The sequence below is a fragment of the Halichoerus grypus genome, chromosome 8, assembly GCF_964656455.1.
Source record: "Halichoerus grypus chromosome 8, mHalGry1.hap1.1, whole genome shotgun sequence".
In the NCBI taxonomy this organism is placed as follows: Eukaryota; Metazoa; Chordata; class Mammalia; order Carnivora; family Phocidae; genus Halichoerus; species Halichoerus grypus.
In genome coordinates, this window is record NC_135719.1 from 56983755 (window position 1) to 57004009 (window position 20255).

At 34.3% G+C, this 20255-nt stretch overlaps 1 protein-coding gene across 7 annotated transcripts in view; it reads right to left on the reverse strand.

Annotated features, from left to right (window-relative positions):
• Positions 1–20255, reverse strand: part of TEX9 (testis expressed 9) — a 190779-nt gene that overhangs the window by 16311 nt on the left and 154213 nt on the right. For 6 of the 7 annotated variants that reach the window (XM_078079298.1, XM_078079297.1, XM_078079299.1 and 3 more), the window contains 5 exons: positions 19887–19969; positions 18211–18389; positions 15273–15355; positions 14489–14662; positions 2213–2347 (listed from right to left, as the gene is read on the reverse strand). In XM_078079298.1, coding sequence (XP_077935424.1) covers positions 2213–2347; positions 14489–14662; positions 15273–15355; positions 18211–18389; positions 19887–19969 — 654 coding nt within the window. The remainder of the gene's footprint in view (positions 1–2212; positions 2348–14488; positions 14663–15272; positions 15356–18210; positions 18390–19886; positions 19970–20255) is intronic. The other variant, XM_078079301.1, reaches the window with a different exon arrangement.

Genomic DNA, 20255 nt, shown 5'->3' on the forward strand with positions numbered 1-20255 from the left:
AGTGTGTTTCAGAGGCAATTACTACATTCAAGACACTGAGACACAGCAGTGAATGAGACAGAGTCCCTGCACTCAGGCAGCATCTGGTTTAACTTGACTGACTTTTCATTTCAAAAGTTACTCTAAGGCCAGATTACATGTTTCCTAACCTCTGTGGAGAATATATCATTTTTTAAAATAAATCCTTAACTTTCTGATCACTATGAGGCAACCTTGTTCTATTTTATGGAAGACTTAGTATTTCTTAAACATACAGACCTGAATAATTTTAATTATCTACCTAATTATATGTCTAATCAGAATGAGAAGGTACAAAGAATTAAAATGGAAAAAAGTATACCTCCCTCACAAAAACTTATATACAGACTAGACTACAAGGAAAAACTTAACCACATATGGCCAAAACATCCTTCAAAGACAAACGTTAGAAATGAAGCAAAATAGGGCGCCTGGGTGGCTAAGTTGGTTAAGCGACTGCCTTCGGCTCAGGTCATGATCCTGGAGTCCCGGGATCGAGTCCCACATCGGGCTCCCTGCTCAGCGGGGAGTCTGCTTCTCCCTCTGACCCTTCCCCCTCTCATGCTCTATTTCATTCTCTCTCTCAAATAAATAAATAAAAAATCTTTAAAAAAAAAAAAGAAATGAAGCAAAATAATTGAAAAATTAAAAACTTAAGACTCACATATTTTTTCAGAAATTTGACAAAGTTACATCTTTGATCTCCAAATGTCTACTTGATAGCAAATAGTTACACAAAATGTTCTCCCACTATGTTTAAACTGATCATCCATAATGTAGACTTGGGATCAGAAATTTGTCTTCAACGTATTTGTTTTTACAGTGTTGATGGTTTTAAACTACGTAATGAGGACTTGGTATGTCAATTTGCAAAATGGCTGATTAGGATTACTGTTGTCATGGAAACAAGTTTTTCCTTCTACTTCTCTAATGTGTGTGCTAAAACAGAGATCACATCTACAACCAAGAATTAGCAAATCCTGACATATACATGGTTATTCCATTTTATTTTCTTCAAAATCCCTCCAGAGTGAACCAAACTGGAAATAATATTCCAATAGCATGCTAATTATTGGCAAGCTATAAAGATGACTTCCTAACTTGTTCATTTAATAACTTCTATTCATAAATCCCCATCATCATACCATCATTGATGTCTCTTGAACATGAACACAGTCTGATCACAGAGCATAAACTATCTCACAGAAGAGATCTTAAAACTCTGTAGTCTCTGTAACATATCTGCCTTTGTTAAATGTGTTGGAGGATTTATCAAGTTCAGTTTAGTTCTAGGTCCTATTAAGTGTTATTAGTTTAATCCAAAATGTATCATCTGTGTATGTAATGAAGGTGGGTCCTAACTTCATCATCTGAGCCACTGTTAAATTATTCAATATTGTTCTAAGGGAGAGATTCCAAGGGAGCATCACTTTTAGGTTGACATAGAACCAAAAACTAATAGCCAAAATGTATAGAGTATACAAAAGGTTTTCACACACAATGATACTTGAACACTTATTCAACAGATATTTCAGGAATTGAGTGCTAATTCTATGCCAACCATTGGTTAGATACTGGGATACAAGAGTGATCCTTACAACTCTATAACAGTGATTATCACAATGTCGTCTCAGAACCAGTGGCTTCAGCATCACCCAGGGAACTGCTATTAAAACTAGTAAAAATAGGCCTCACCCCAGATCTACTAAATCTGAAACTCTGGGGGTGGGGCCCAGCAATCTATGTTTTAACAAGCCTTCCAGGTAATTCTGATACATGCTCAAGTTTGAGAACCACTGCCCTGTAAAGTAGCCCTTTGCATTCTATATTAGAAAAGTGGGGCTCAGAGAAGGAAACAGACTTGAGATACCAAAGAGTATCTTTTTTCCTACCACTCATCCCTAGAGATTAGAAAAATGTCTGGCACATAATATGGGCACACAATTAAGATTTGTTGGATGAAAAAATGACTGAATCCTCCAAAGAGTTGTGCTATCACCCAATTATGGCAATAGCCCAGGCAATATAATCCTAACTTCTTGAAGATATACATATCAATAATGAACACACTTCTGAAAAAAGAAATGTTCACCATGACATCAAGAATTATAACTTAAAAACTAATTATTTTTGACTCTTGTAAAAAGAAGTTACCAAAGGTGACCACTACCAAAACTATTCAATTTTTCCATACCTTGTTATTTTGCCTTGATTTACTTAACTCCAGTTTATACTTTTCTGCCTCTTCTAGAGCTCTATTCAACCGAACTTCTGTAGCACTTTGGTTACTGGCAGCCTGTTTTTGTAGTCTTCTTTTATTTTCTAATTCCTATATGGTAAAAGATATATGGAACATTTATAAATATATCATAAGTTCTCTCTATTATTCTGCAACATTTTCCATTTCCATATTCCTTGCTTTCTCCCAAATTTTACACACACTTACACACAAACACACACCCAAAGTTTGGGGGCCGAGCACCGAGTGACAGAGGGCTCAGAGAATTCTTACCCTGAATTGGTATTGGAAAGATATATCCTTAAAGATGTAGTCATGAATTAGGCTTTCAAATTACTTTTTGTTTGGAATTTTCTATCTCTTTTTATATAGTATAGAGGTCCTCTATACTTATTTTATAAGCAACTCTTTGTCACTATAGTTCTTCCTTTGGGAACCTCCCCAAAACAGCTATGTAAGGCACAAACGCTCATAAATACTGTGTTTGTATAAACCTAACAAAGTATATCATATAAGAAATATTTGTTAAAAACAGAGCATTCTACATTAGCCTTACAGGGAAAGTCCCAACTCTTAGCAAAAACAACAGATCTTATGGATTAATGTTCTACATCTTGGGGTAGGTTTAGACTTGCATTTCTGCAAATATTCTAAAAGATGCTGTTGCAGAGAGTCTACAGAAGAAACATGAACATGTAAGATAAACTCCAAACTCTACCATACCCTGGCACTATAATCTCATCTCCTGTAAGATGTTACCTTCAGATATATCTCCCAAACAGCTATGATGTTTCTTGCCTCTGAACCTTTGCTCATCTCATGCTCTTCCTTCTGCCCTGATCCCTCCTCCCTGCTCATTTTTACGTAGCCAGCACCTATCCATCCTTTAAGACTCAACGAGGAGTGTACATGAGGGTTTTACCTCCTCCAAGAAGCCTTCCCTCATTATCTTTCTCATTCTCCTCCCAGGTTGGATTAGGTACCCTTTCTTCAGAGCTCCTATGACACCTTGACACACATATAGCATATGTGTGCTGTGCAGAACTGAAACTATTTACTTCATTTTCCCCACAATTAATGTAAGCTCATTGAGGATAGAAACAGTCTGAATTTCTGTATTCCCGGAACTTCAGTGGCATAGAAGAGGCACTAACGACATGTTTATTCAACTGAATTTATTTTGTATTTAAATCACTCTTCTTTGCATCCCCTACAATACCTAGTACAGAGCCTTATATACAACAGATATTCAATAAATATCATGGAATTAAAATGATGCAGTTAAAAATACAGTTGTCTGTTTTCTTCTTCCATAAATTTTTTTCTCCTGGCTGTATCACTGTGTTTTATTTGAAAACTGATCTCCCTGACCCTAAGTAATTAAGGGCAAAACAAAACACAACAAAACACATGCTGCTCTTTATGTGGGTTTTTAAACAAATCAAACTGTGTATGAATACCATCTGCTATCACCAGCCTTCTTCACAGCTTTGTGGGTGGTAGCTACAGTAAGAGCAAGCTTGATTTATCTCACTGTTCACATGGAAAAGGCAGAAATTCTCCTTAGCTACAAAGTCCACAATTCTAGCTGCCTCATTTCAGCCTCCACCTATAAGAATATGAAAATAAATCTTTGCCCTTCTCTTTCCTGCTGGTAACTTTGTAACCTACTTCAGAGAAAAATGAAAACCATCCAACATCACATTATGTTCCTCTACCCATGAATCAATATGGCCCCCTTCTTGGGAGAAGTGAAAAACAAAAAACGTTAGAAAAATAATATATGAAATAAAGTATTCCTATATGAGCAAATCCACTAAGGAAAGGGAAAACCTTACCAAAAACTTGAAAACATTTCTGTTTTCAATCACACTCAAGTACTTTTTACAAAGTGCAGACAAGATACCAATATTTTTTATGAGAGAGCTTATAAGCTGAAAATAATAAAGTAAATCTATTGTTACAAAAAAAAATTAAGCAGTTTACATGTTAGAGAAAAATTTTAGGAAAGATTTCAAACCTTGAATTTTACATTAGCTTTAAAAGAAAAATCTAGATAGCCTAAAGGAATTAAAATCTCACTTTAAAACTCAATTACTATGAGATCCAATGAGAAATAATTTGCCATCCTCTCAACTTTTAAAGCATTCCTAAGGAACTGGGAGAAGGCAAGAATAGAGAGAGCTATGTATTAGTAGCCACAGCACTGACAAAATGGTAGCAAATGCTTTAAGAGTAACACAAATTGTCACAGTAAGTCAGAAGAGGAATAATCAGATGAGGACAAATAAATGATCAGATAAGGTTCTAGAAATAAGTGGCTAAGGTACAAAAAGCAATAAACTTGGGGTCAGAGAACCTATGAGCTGTGGTAGTCTCAGTTTCCATATCTGAAATTGGTAGTAATGATAGCTATGCCTAGTTACTTGTTCATATTTATTGAGCACTTACTATGTGCCAGGTACTATTCTACATGAATGATGGGCACACAAAATTAATATATACAATGGATAATTAAGTAGTACACCATGAAACCTAAGCTGGGGGAGAAGGGAATAAAGAACTGGGGGGAGGTGCAGATCTATAGAATAAAAACACAGGACTACACACAACTATCATATGTATGTGATAGCAATATGTAAACTATATGCTATTAAACAAAGGTAAGGACCATTAATATCATGGCTTTGCAGGATACATACAGGCAAAAATTTAAAAGCTTTCTTTGCAAGATAAGGACGTGAAAAAATTAAGAAAATGCTTTTGAGGAGTTTTGGTATAGAAACAAAAAAGAACAAAAGCATCTTTAGGAAATGATACAAACCTCAATTTTAGCTGGAGTGAAAGATAAAAAGAGAGCAGACTTTTTTTTTTTTAAGTGAGTTACTAATATTAATAAGCATGTTTGTGTGACATAATCCATGGTCAGAGAAACTTGTGGAGTGTACCTACTGACTTTAATTTGACCAAAAAACAAAACAAAGCAGAGATTAAGGCTTCTACCCTTGATGAAATAATAAGAACCTAACATAAAAACACACTGTAAACAACTAAAAAAAACATGTTAAATAACTATTTAGAGATAAAGGAAAATGGTAGGATTATGATTACTGAGAGAAGAGAAATAAATGGAGTAGTCCTACAATCACCCCAGCATTCTGCCTGGAGGCAATATCCACACTGTGGGTATAAGGAGGAGAAAATACAAACAGAACCAAGGTCTGCCGAGCTGAGGAGACAGAGATGGAAGTTGGAGGAGACTGAAGCAGCTGGAATTTCTGAGAAGGGTTCAAAAAAGGAGGAACTCCATTAGGAGGGAGCTTCAGGAATCTACACAGGGTACCTTTGAATATACTGAGGACTAGGCCACACCTAGTGGCTACTCTAGACCAACCCCGGCCAAACTTAAAAACAGGCCTTAAAGGGACTAAACTGACAAATAACTACTTGTGTTCAAAGAGTACATTAAATACAGCTACTCAACAATATAATATTCATAATGTCTAGCATCCAGTATAAAATCACTAACTAAACCAAGAAGCAGGAAAATGTGATTGATATCCAGAAGAAAAATTCAATAGAAATAATCCATAAATAAGAAATATGATGGATAGAGCAGACAAGACTGTCAAAACAGCTATTTTAATTATATATGTTAATATAATGAGGACATAAATTCAGAATATAAAAAAATCAAATGGAACTTCTACAGATGAATAATATATCAAAATGAACATTTCATTGGTTAAGAGCATATTAGACACTGCAAAGAAAAGATCAGTGAACTATTGAAGACAGCAAAAGAATCTATTCAAATAAAAAATATAAGGGAAAAAAGGCTAAAAACATCAGTGACCTAATATCACTAATACATTATCAGTGGGATAATATCAAGTGGCCTAACAAAAGTATAATTGAAGTTACAGGTTGGGGGAGGGAGAGAAGGGGTACAGAAAAAATACTGGAAGAAATAATAGCCAAACTTTTCCAAATTTGATGAACACTATAAACCCACAGATTCAAAGAGTTCAACAAACTTTAAGCCAAATAAACAGTCCCCACACAAAACTGAGAAAACACATCATTATGAAATTGCTGAAAACCAGTAACAAAGAGAATGTCTTAAGAGCAAAGATAAAAGATACAAATATACAAGGGTAGAAAGAAAAGAATTACTGTGAACTTTTTGTCAGAAATGACATAACCCAGAGAACAATGGGATGATATCTTCAAAGTACTAAAAGAAGACAGAAACTGGGGCGCCTGGGTGGCTCAGTTGGTTAAGCGACTGCCTTCAGCTCAGGTCATGATCCCAGGGTCCTGGGATCGAGCCCCGCATCGGGCTCCCTGCTCGGCCAGAAGCCTGCTTCTCCCTCTCCCACTCCCCCTTCTTGTGTTCCCTCTCACGCTGTCTCTCTCTCTGTCAATTAAATAAATAAATTTAAAAATCTTAAAAAAAAAAAAAAAACAGAAACTTTCAATTGGTAATTCTCTATCTAGTGAAAATATCCTTCAAAAATTTAAGGGGTCCAAACACACACAAGTGCATACAGAACTGGTGAAATCTGAATAATGCCTGTGGATTATACCAATGTCAATTTTCAAGTTTTAATACTGTCCTATTATTATGTTAGATGCTATTAATGAGGGATACTGAGTGAAGGATCCACAGGACCTCTATCATTTTTGCAGGTTCCTGTGAATCTGTAATTTTCAAAATAAAAAAAAATTAAGTAAGGAAAAACACAGTCTTTTTTCAAAGAAACAAAAACAAGGAATCAGTGACTAGCAAACTTGCACCGCAAAGATTGAAAGGGTAGTTATTTCAAGCAGGCATATAGAAAAACAGATTGAAAGAATGAAGAATACAAGAAATGGCAAATATAAAAGGCATTTTCATATGTTAAGCTCTTTAAAATATAACTATTTAAAGAAACACTGTGGGATTTAGGACATTTAAAAGTAAAAGCATAAAGGAAAGGGGGCAGAAATAGAATACACTGTTGTGAGGATCTTATATGTGAAAGAATATAACATGATCTGAAGGTAGACTGTGGTATGGTAAATATGTTTTTTGTGTTTTATATAATGCAATTTACGCATATGTTTTATGTTTTTTGAGTTAAATGTAACATAAAAATATAAGAGACATAGCCAACAGTGGAGGAAAAAAACAAAATACTAAAAAATATTCAATTCAGAACAGGAAAAAAGTAACAAGGAACGGTTAGAAAAAACAAGACACGAACAGCAAGATGATAAATTTAAATCCGAACATCAAAAATTGCATTAATCTAATTGGTCTGAACATGCCAATAAGAGAGAGAGACCATCGAAGTGGATGAAAAAGCAACACCCAACTATATACTGGCTACAACAAACCCATTTTCAATATAAAGACAGATGAAAAGTAAAAAGTTGAAGAAAGATATACCAAGCAAACATGAAGTATAATAAAGCTGGAATCACTACACTAATATCACACAAAGTAAGCAGACTTTGGAACAAGGAATGTTACTAGAGATTTTAAAAAAGTATTTCATAATTATAAAGAAGCATTAATCAAAAACACTATACTCCAGGGGCGCCTGGGTGGCTCAGTCGGTTAAGCGGCTGCCTTCGGCTCAGGTCATGATCCCAAGTCCTGGGATCGAGCCCTACATCGGGCTCCCTGCTCGGCGGGGAGCCTGCTTCTCCCTCTGCCTGCTGCTCCCCCTGCTTGTGTTCTCTCTGACAAATAAACAGATAGAATCTTTAAAACAAACAAACAAACACTATACTCCTAAATGTGCAGGCATCCAAAACAGAGACTAAAAATACATAAAGCCAAAACTGATATAACTGAAAGGAGAAATAGACAAATCCACAATTCTAGTCAGAGATTACAGCACCTCTCTCTCAATAACTGACAGAAAACTTGAACAACACTATCAACAAATTTGCCCTAATATTTATAGAACACTCCATTCAACACAGCATACTATATATTCTTTTCAAATTACATTAAGTATTCACCAAAAGAGGCCAAATGCTGGTCCGTAAAACTAGTCAAGATAAATTGTAAAAGAATGAAATCATAAAGTGTAGGTTCTCACACCACAGAATTAAATTAGAAATTAACAGAAAGACATGAAAAATCCCCAATTATTTAGAAATTAAACAGTACACTTCTAAATAATCCAAATGGTCAAGAAAAATCGAAGAAAAGTAGAAAACACTTTGAACTTAATGAAAATAAAAAGACAACATCAAAATTTGTGGAATGAAGATAAAGCAGCACTTAGAGGAAAATTTATAGCTTTAAAATGCTTATGTAAGAAGAAAAGTAGAAAATCAATTGTCTAAACTTCTACCTTAAGAATCCTGAAAAGAAATTAAACCCAAATAAGAATGAAGGAAATGCTAAAGGATAGAAAACTGACAAAAAGAGCAAAGTCAATGAAGCTAAATCCTGACTCACGGAAAAGTTCAATGAAATTGGTATGTATCTAGCTAGACTGATAAAGAATAAAAGAGAAATTATTAATATCAAGAGTGAGACAGGTGTCATTAGTACAGATTATACAGGCATTATAAATATAATAAAGGAATATTAAGGACAAATTTATGCCAATAAATTTGATAACTTAGATGAGATGGAAAAATTTCTTAAAAAACATAAATTATCAAAACTAACTCAAAAAGTAATAAAAAATCAAAATAGACTCATCCACTAAATAAACTGAATTGATCATTAGAATCCTTCCAAAAAGAAAATTCCACTCCACATGGTTTTATTGATGACTTACATCAAAATATAGATCAATGAACATATAGATCAATGTAGCAGAATAAATAGTCTAGAAATAGACCCACATATATAGTCAAAATTCATTTTCTTAAAAAAAAATTCATTTTCTACACAGGTGCCATGGTAATTAAATTGAGAAAGAATAGTATTTTCAACAAATGCTGACTGTATGAAAAATAAACTTTGACCTTTATTCTCATATAAACAAAATTAACTTGAAATAGATTACAGATATATTTATATACTATATAAATGTATGTATACACACACACACACACACACACACACACACACAAAGGCTAAAACCATAAAACTCCTGTATGAAGACATAAAGATTTTCTCCCATGGGGTGGGCAAAGATTTCTTGAATAAGATGAAAAAAGCACAAACTGGAAATAAAATAAAATAAAATAAATAAAATATTGGAATTCATCAAAATTTAAAACTCTTTTGAAAAACACTGTTAAGAAAATAAAAAAGCCAAGTAAGATTGGAAGAAACTATTCACTATATATTCTAGCAAAAGAATTATATAAGAACTCCTACCTCAACTCAATACGTTTTTAAATGGGCAAAAGGTTTGAACAGACAAAAGAAGATATATGAGTGGCCAATACACATATGAAAAGATGCTCAAGATCAATAGTTATAAAGGAAATACAAATTAAGCCATAATGAGATGCTAATCTTCTGCCCCTCTAAAAGGGTTAAAATTCAAAAGACTGACAATACCAAGTGCTGATAAAGATACAGACTAACTAGAACTTTCATATATTGCTGGTGGGAATGAAGGATGGTACAACTACTTTGGAACAGTTTGGCAGTTTCTTATTAAGTTAAACATCAATTTCTGTAACACCCAGAAATTCTACTCTTAGGTATTTATCCAACATCATGAGTGATGTTGGATGTGCCTGTATAAAAACATGTGTCTATATAAAAATTTGTATATGAAAATTCATAGTGGCTTTATTTCTAATAGTCCAAAGTTGGAAATAACTCAAATGCCTACCGACTGATGAACAAATAAACAAAATGCAGTACATCCATAAACAAACACTACTCAGCAATATAAGGGAATGAACCACAAAATACACAACATTAATGAATCTCAAAACCATTATGCTGACCAAAAGAAGCCAGCCATAAAAAGTACATACTTAGGAGTCCATCTATATGAAATTCTAGAACAGGGAAAACTAGTCTGTAATGAAGGAATGCAGATCAGTGGTTGGGCCATGGTTGGAGATTGCAGTTTTAAGGGGAGGGAGACAAAGGAAATTTTGGGGAGATGACAGAAATTTTATCTTGATTGCAGTGGTGGTTATAAGGATATACTATTTTGTCAAAGCACAGTGAATTCTACAATTAAAACAAGTATATTTAATTGTATTTATTTCTCAATAAAGTTGATTTTAAAACAGATCATTAATTGAAAAACAAAATTCAATGCTGAAATAAAATGTTTTCTGCTTTTATGTTTTAGAAATGGCTCTACCTGTTAGTGTAAGTTAATATGCATAGTAATTTTTTAAATAGCTGGCTTTTATAGGTTTATAGAAGCAATTCCATCAAACTCAAGCTCTGTTTTGCATTTCTATCAACTGTACATTGAGGTTTGTTTTTAGAGATAGATAGTGCGCAGAATTAGCAAAAAAAAAGATTCAATCTTGAGTTCCACATAACCCATGAGAGTTGTTACACCTCTCTTCCTGGTAGGTAGATAAGGACTCAAGATGGGAAGTTCCGAGCTAATGAAAGTCATAAAAATCTTCAGATAGTCTATGTATCATAACAGCTCAGAACACGCATTATGACTCAAAGGTTTCAAATATTTAACTCTAAACAGCAATGAGATTTTGGAATAACTGTGTGTTTAAGACCATTTAATTTTGAGGGGTTGGAGAGTCTACATGATCTGTAGGAATAACACAGACTTTGGAGTCAGACAAACATGGTTTGAATCCTGCACTGCCACTACCTGTATGACCCTGGGCACTTTGTTTAACCTCTCAGACTCAGTTTCTCTTTCTGTAAAATGTTTTGCCTGACACATAGTACTCAAAAAAAATGTTAGTTCCATTTCTGCCCATACAAAGGTAGAGTTATAATCAATGTAGTCTTTTGAGAACATTAATCTATTGATAGAGTACAAGATACAATGGATAAGAAAAAGAGAAAGGACATAAAATAACCAGTGAGGACAATTCAGAAATAATAATAGCTTGAACCAAGAAGGGGCAATGGAAATTGAAAAGAAAAAATGAATGCAAAACACTTGAAGAATGCATAGGATGGGTATAAAGGCCAGGAACAAGAAGAGAATCAAAGATGTAGGCAAGGTTTCAAGATTATGTGAAATGATAATGATGATATGACCAGAAACTTGGTAGCATATGACAAATGATAAAGTATCATGACAAATAAAAATACTGGTTTCCCAGATACAAAAGGTTTTTTCTTAGAACACTTGTCTAACAGATGTAGTGAAAAGAAGGGCCACATGCACCCCAATGTTCATAGCAGCAATGTCCACAATAGCCAAACTGTGGAAAGAGCCGAGATGCCCTTCAACAGCGAATGGATAAAGAAGATGTGGTCCATATATACAATGGAATATTACTCAGCCATCAGAAAGGATGAATACCCAACTTTTACATCAACATGGATGGGACTGGAGGAGATTATGCTAAGTGAAATAAGTCAAGCAGAGAAAGTCAATTATCATATGGTTTCACTTATTTGTGGAACATAAGGAATAGCATGGAGGACATTAGGAGAAGAAAGGGAAAAATGAAGGGGGGGGTAGTTGGAGGGAGAAAGAGCCATGAGAGACTATGGACTCCGGGAAACAGAGGGTTTTAGAGGGGAGAGGGATGGGGGGATGGGCTAGCCCGGTGATGGGTATTAAGGAGGGCACATACTGCATGGAGCATTGGGTGTTATTCGAAAACAATGAATCATGGAACACTACATCAAAAACTAATCATAGTATGGTAACTAACATAACATAATAAAATTAAATTAAAAAAAAAAAGAACACTTGTCTATATTTTTTAGACCAACATATGAACCACATACTGTGAACCACATATGTAATTTTAAAGCAGCTACTTTAAAAAGAAACAAGTGAAATTAATTATAATGCTATAGTTCACTTACCCCAATATATCCAAAATATTTTAATATATAATCAATATAAAAATATTATTTTTTTATTATTTATTAAGGCTTCGAAATCTGGTATTTATTTTAAACTTACAGCATGTCACAATTTGGACTAGCCACATATAGTGAGCTACCATATTGGATAGTACTGGCTTACACTATTAGATATCATAATTAATTTTGATTTCCAGATATATAGGTAATCAAAATGTGGTATATCCATCCATTCAATGTTACACTACTCAGTAATGAAAAGGAACAGACTACAACATGGACTAACCTCAATTGCCTTATGCAAATGAAAAAAACAGACTCAAAAGCCTACTAAGTAACTCTATGTGATTCTAATTACATGATATGTTGGAAAAGGCCAAAATATAAGAACCGAAACCAGATCAGTGGTTGCCTTAGACTGGAAGTAGGAGGATGACTTGACTAAATTCACAAGGGAATTTTTAGGGATGGTGGAACTGTTCTGTATCTCAATTATGGCACTAGTTATATGACTATGTATTTGTCAAAACTCACAGAACTGTATAATTAAAAAGGGTGATGTACTGTATACAAATTTTATCTCAATAAAGCCAATGTTAAGAAATTTATTATCAGAAGATAATGCTAATTATACAAGACCAAAATGGTCAAAAATATGCTTTTACATGAACATACTAAAGAAAAATATAGAAATGAAGGCATAATTTCTTACTCCCTAAATCTCTTATTTTACATAATTTTTATCATAAGTCTTACAAAGTAATACCATAGAGTATGTTTTATTTTTATTACCTCAATGGTACATTAATATAAGTTTTTTTAATGGGATAGCTTATTTAAAATGTATTATCCCATTACATTTGACACCAAAAGCACAAACAACCAAAGGAAAATTAGATATGCTGGGCTTCAAAATCAAAAAATTTTGTGCTTCAAAGGACACTGTAAAGAAAATGAAGAGACAACCCAAAGAATAGGAGAGGTATTTAGAAATCATGTATCTGATAAGGGACTTGACTCTTAAAATATATAAAAAACATTTACTACTCAATAATTTAAAAATTCCAATTTAAACAATGGGCAGAGGATCTGATCAGACATTTCTCCAAAGAAGATATACAAATGGCCAATAAACATATGAAAAGATGCTCAACATCTTTAGTTATCAGAGAAATGCAAATCAAAATGACGAGATAACCACTTCACGTGATTAGAATGGCTATAAGCAAAAAGATAATCTAACATGTGTTGGTGAGGATGTGTAGAAAATGGAACCCTTACACACTACTGGTGGAAATGTACAAATGGTACAGCTAGCTTGGAAAATAGTTGAGTTTTTCAAAAGGTTAAACACAGGGTTCCCATATGATCCAATGATTCTACTCTTAGGTATATACCCAAGACAAATGAAAACATATGTCTACACAAAAACTTGTATGTTAATGTTCACAGCAGCATTATTCAAAATAGCCCAAAAGTGGAAATAACACAAATGTCCATCAACTGATAAACAGATGTGTGTTTTTGTTTTTTTTTTTAAAGATTTTATTTATTTTTTTGACAGAGAGAGACATAGCGAGAGCAGGAACACAAGCAGGGGGAGTGGGAGAGGGAGAAACAGGCTTCCTGCGGAGCAGGGAGCCCGATGTGGGACTCGATCCCAGGACCCTGGGATCATGACCTGAGCCGAAGGCAGACGCTTAACGACTGAGCCACCCAGGCGCCCCAGATGTGTTTTATCCATATAACAGAATATTACTTTATAAAAAGGAATGAAGTACTGATATGTACTACAACGTGGATGAACCTCAAAAACATTCTTAAACAAAAGATGTCAGTCACAAAATACCTCATATTTTATGATTCTATATATAGAACGTCCAAATGTCCAAAATAGGCAAATCTATCAACAGAAAATAGATTAGAAGTTGCCTAGAGCTGGAGGGGACTGGGGGAAGAGGGTTGGGGTACAGTGGCTAAAGGGTATGGAGTGTCTTTTTTTGGGGTGATGAAAATGTTCTAACATTGATCATAGTGACAGCTACACAACCCCTGAATATATTAATAAGCCACTGAACTGTATACTTTAAAAGGGTGATTTGTATTATATGTGAATTGTATTTCAATAAAGCTATTAAAAAATATTCTTATATGGTGGAAGACTTTTTAGTAAATACTAACAAAATAACTGAACAAGCAAAAGTGGTGCCCACACAAATATGTAACTTTAATGTTTTATAGTACCTTTAACATTAGGTCCAGAAAAATAGCAAAATTACCTTTTCTACTGAAGACAGCTGCTGCTGTAATCCATCACATTTTTTATTTAGCTCTTCAAAAAGAGTTTTATATTTTTCTGTTTGAGACTGTTGCAAATTAATTGTTCGCTGCTGTCTCATACAATCTTCTTCAAAGTTTTTTATCTGAGACTTTAAATCCTGAATTTCATTTTCCTATAGTTAGGAAATTATAGATTATGTGAAAAAATGCACAAGGTTTGGTATCACAACATAAAGCAGAAAACAAAAAGGAGCTTCATATGATTTGAGATACTTATATTCACTTCACAAAGAAAAACAAACTGCATTCCATTTTTATCTTCAAAAATGGAAGTCAGGGGGCGCCTGAGTGGCTCAGTCGTTAAGCGTCTGCCTTCGGCTCAGGTCATGATCCCAGTGTCCTGGGATCGAGCCCCGCATCGGGCTCCCTGCTCCGCAGGAAGCCTGCTTCTCCCTCTCCCACTCCCTCTGCTTGTGTTCCCTCTTTCACTTTGTCTCTCTCTGTCAAATAAATAATCTTTAAAAAAAAAAAAGTCAGATGTTTTATTTTTATTTAAGAGCTTACATTTGTAAATCTTATACAGAAAATTCTAACTGCTAACAAGTATTTAATATTCTTTAGCTGTGAAAATTCAACATCTCAAAATAGAATAAAATTTAGTATTTACATATAATTCAAAATTTAACTGTAAATTACGTCTCAATGAATATATTTTAAAAAATAACTGAAACTGCTCCTAAAATATCTTTGAATATTAGAGGATTTATTTTGATAGGTTTTTACCTTTTTATTGCATTCATATACAACATTATCCAATTCCTCCTGCATAACACGGAGTTTGGCCTTTAAAAATCTGTTCTGGGCTTCTGTGGATTTAAATAATTACATTTATTGTCTTTCACTGAATCTAAGATGCCACCAATTGCAAGACAGACCATTATTTTATGAGGAAAAAATGTTCAAGATGGGGAATTTAACAGGAGATCCCTGTCTGAGAACACTAAAGACACTAAATACCCATACTATAAAGATAAATGAAAAACAAATCCACCCAACAGAAAGGAACTCTTCACATCTCAACCTGGAACTGAGTAAAGAAGGGAAAAACAACAAAAACCTCTCCTGAGAATCTAAACCACAAGCCAGTACTCACGTTAAGTCTGCAGACTGAATTTGTCTTTACCAACGTGATCCAAAATACCTCAGTCAGAATTTAAAGTGGTTTCAGGTTGGTAACGTCCCCAGGTGTTTGGCAGAAACACACATAAAACCTCTCTAGCAAAACTCAACTTCAATCTCAGCCACTGTGATTATAAAATACTAGTGATTGTAACACATATCCCGATTTCATGGAAGTTAAAATGTAGTCTATGTGCCTTAGAAGCAAAGAAACACACTAATACCTTACTGCTGAAGTTTTCTCCCACAGTCCCTAAGATCTGCCTTTGGTATTTCATTGGTACCTAAAATTCTTTATTCAATGATATCAGCAGCAAATCTTTGATGTTTCTAGAACTATGTAAGTAAATAAAGTGAAAAGTGAACTTAGAACTCACTCCATAATTCATTTGATCATTTATCCAAAAAATATACATTAAGTCTCTATAATGTTCCAGGCATAGTAGGGATAAGACAAGCTTTGCCTTCATGGATCTTATCTTGAATAAACACCCTGAACTGTCTCTGAGGAGTCATTAGGATATATCCCAAAAGAGCACAAACATCTCCATATATACTTTCCACTCCAAAGCTCTTCTTACTAAATGTTCCCAGTGTTACCATGGAGCTGATTAACGATGACTGGCTCTAACCCACCTAGACCTGTCTAGCCTCAAATCTCCTTCAAGCCTCTCATGACACTCCAGGTTAGCACAGGATAGAAGGGAAATGATATATTTAAAAATGTGAAGTTTGCAGTAGTTGGTCTCTAAGGAGAAAGGAGGAAGAATGGGAGAGCATGACTTCGTCCATCTCTCTCTCCCCCAACTAACCTCAGTGTAACCAAGGAGCCGAATGCTCTCACCTGTGCAGGCCCAATAGCATTAACCTCCCATCCCCATCTCCCTCTGACTTTAGTCTTACAGAGCAGTATGTGCTACTAAGCCACTTTTTTTTTTATCTTTTCCTCTTGCCTGTACAGCCATTCAGGCAATCATCTGGAATAAGAGAAAACTCCGCCAGAAGGGGAGATACCTTGGCCAAAGAGTCTGGAAAGGGAAGGGAGGGAGGCAAAGTGGCAGAGAGGTGATTCAGCAATAAAAAGAAACTAGCAATTTAAGGTAGTCTGTTTGTACTGGTTCTATGTATCTAAAAGCAGGAATATTCTAACAGGGCCATGGGTGAAGAACAGTCAACGTGTGACCACTGTGTCCTTGAAGGCATCTTGACAGAGACATAAAGGCAACTTCCTGCTTCACTTACCTTCTCTTCTGAAAAGTACCCCCAGAAAGCTTAGATAAGTCAGTAAATGTAATAAATTCATAAATGAATTGCTCATTTATGACTAAGTAGCATGCAGCACAATAATCATTACACATATAAATTATTACGGTTTTCACAGAATCAAGAGAATTTTAAAGATACATCTTATGACCATCTCATACAAACTGCTAAATTTTGAAATGAAGAAACTGCTATTACAGAGAGGCTAAGTGGCTTGCCTGATGTCACAACTATAGTTCAGTATTAACCATGTTCAAATACACTCAACTGTCTTATTCTTTGTTTATAAACGCAGAGGTAGCTCCTCATAAATTCAACAGTTCTAGAGGCATTACTGGTAACTAAATTCTGTTTTTAGATGATCTAAACTTAGTATTATTTTTCAAAGTGATATGCAGAGAACAAGTTTATAAGAAAGAAAATTACATTCATTAGAAAACTAATGTGATCATTTTAACTGATGCCACATCAACCATTCATTTATACTTTTAACATGCAGTAAGTAGAATACAGTATCAATAGATGAAAGGAATTCAAAGAAACATTGGGTTTTAAAAATTATTTTAATATGGGGCACCTGGGTGGCTCAGTTGGTTTAGCGTCCGACTCTTGATTTTGGTTCTGGCCATGATCTCAGGGTTGTGAGATGGAGCCCTGCATTGGGCTCTGCACTGGGCATGAAGCCTGCTTAAGATTCTCTCTCTCCTTCTCCCTTTGCCCCCCCCCAAATTATTTTAATGTTTTAATGATAAGCTATGGGGCATTTTAAGCTTAGTTGAAATGTGGTCAATGAAACCAATACCATACAGTCTTTTTTTTTAAAGATTTATTTATTGAGGGGGGAGGGGCTACGGGAGAGGGAGATAATCTCAACCAGACTCCCCGATGAGTGGGGAGCCTGACACAGGGCTCAATCCCACCACCCTGAGGTCATTACCTGAGCTGAAATCAAGAGTTGGTCGCTTAAGTGACTGAGCCATCCAGGCACCCTCCATATAGTGTTTTTCATTTTTACTTTTTATAATGGAAAATGTCAAACATATATATAGAGATGATGTCAATGAAAAACCACTTTCCCATCACCCATTTTCAACAATTATTGACTCAAAACCAATTTTATTTCATCTATAATTCCACTCACTCCTCCTACCATCATGTCCCACTAGATGATTTTGAAACAAATGCAAGATACCACAACACATTTTTTAAATGCAAGAAAAATCGTTCCCAAATATCTTTTTCTAAGTAAATGTGATATAAGGATAAAAATAAAACTTACCTGTTCCAATATCATTACTAACACCACAAAAAATATCATCATCTATATAATCAGGCAAACCTTCTTCCTCCAGTTGCCCTTCAAGTTTGCTAATTGTTTTTGCAAGAGAAAAGTCTGAAAAATCCTCTGGAATAGCAACATCATTGGCAGTCTGTACATCAGAGTATTTCAATTTTATACTATAAATAAACAAACACACACATATATACACATTCATATATTACATACAACGTCAATATACAAAGGAGATATGATTTTATTCAAATAACAAAGCAGATCAAAATTATTAATTTTAAATTTATGACGAAATCTACAATTGATACTTTCAAGGATGATACTATAAAAGACTTAACTGACTTTCAATTTTTATGAATCACACAGCTACAGAGTTAGAGAAGGCTTATGAAGCCAGTTTGTCTAGACATTACCTCCAAACAAGTAAACGTCAAAACTAAGAGTGCTGAACCTAGCCTCCCAGGTCAAATCCATACTGCGGCTTTTAAATTACATGCTGCTGAAGAAGAACCGTATAAAGTGATATTGCTTCTAGCCATAATTCTGCAAACACTAAAGAATAATACCTCTTAAGAAAAAAATTAGAGTGAAGTTATTAGCTCAATCAAAATCAACTCTTTTTTTCCACCTAAAGAAACACATTCTAACCAGAATCAAAATCAACCAAAAAATTAGATTTGATTTTCTTAACAAGGGAAGAAATATGAAATAAAAGTCACTAGTAAAGGCATTAAGGAATGGGCCAGCCCCAACCCACTGTTTATGGTTCTGAAAGCCTTATTTTTAACTTTTTCCTTGAAGCCTAACTTACCTTTTACCACATAAGCAAAGCCTTCAGAATTCTACTTAGAAAAACAACCTTTTCTTTAAAAAGTAATTTTGAAGTCTGAAAATAAGATAACCAGTTACGTTATGTATGCAGGATATGTTCTCTTTTCTTCTTTTTTAGATTTATTTTCTCTTCGTTATCCCTTCATTCTATTTTTTCTTTCTTTTATTCAAAAAGCAAAAAAGTTATTTAGCCAATTAAAAGACACAAACATTAACAAAGATTTTTCTAGGATTATAATGCAATTATCATTTTGGGTAAGTAACACACATTTAATAAAAAGAAGCTGGTTGGTACAATCCACTGCAGGTGTGACCTTCCTTTTCTAGGTCTCCTATCCCAGAGAGCCTCTTGGTCCCCTTGTCAAGCTTAAAACACTAAGAACAGTCTTGAATTCTTTCTCACCAAAAACAAGAATGTAAATTACAATGATACTACAGCCTTACTTTGAGCACACCAAATCATTCTGTATGTCAAGATACACAATAATGTATAGTGTTCTATTAAATGCTCAAAAAAGTAGACTAGTTTGAGAGAACTAGGCAGAGAAAGACACCTACGTTCTAGTCTTAGCTCTCAGAAAATATCTCATTAACACTTAAAAATTTGAAATGTGGCGATTTTGCTTGAGAGAACAACATATAATGTTTAGTAACTGCTGCAAGACATTTCTGAGTAGAACATGTTTTAAGTTATTGAATGTAGGTAAGATACAGACAATGTAAGGTATAAAAAGATCTGGAAAAAGAAAAAGAGCTTAATAATTAAAATGATGGTACTGTGAATCATAAAACTAAAAAAGGAAAGTAATACTTTTAAAACCGTACTATACCTTGAATTTGTTTTCCTTCCTTTATTCGCAGAGCGCAGTTTGTTTTGAACCTTGTTTACTGCATCAACATTTTCGGTCTTTGGCTACATCAAAAGAATTTAAATTATTGATTAATTAGATTCTAATCATTTGTCATGGAAAGCAATTTTGTAATACACAGAATTGCTAGTTTACTACACACAAGAATTGCTATTTTCATGGAATTAATCAAATTGTATTTTAAAGAATCCCAGAATTGTATATATCTAGGAAAAGGCCTAGATATCACTAGCACCAACAGATTCAAAGATAAGGAAAATGAGCCTCCAAAATTCAAGGATAATCAGCTAGCTAGTGGAACATTAAACTGGATGTTCTGGCTCACAGAAA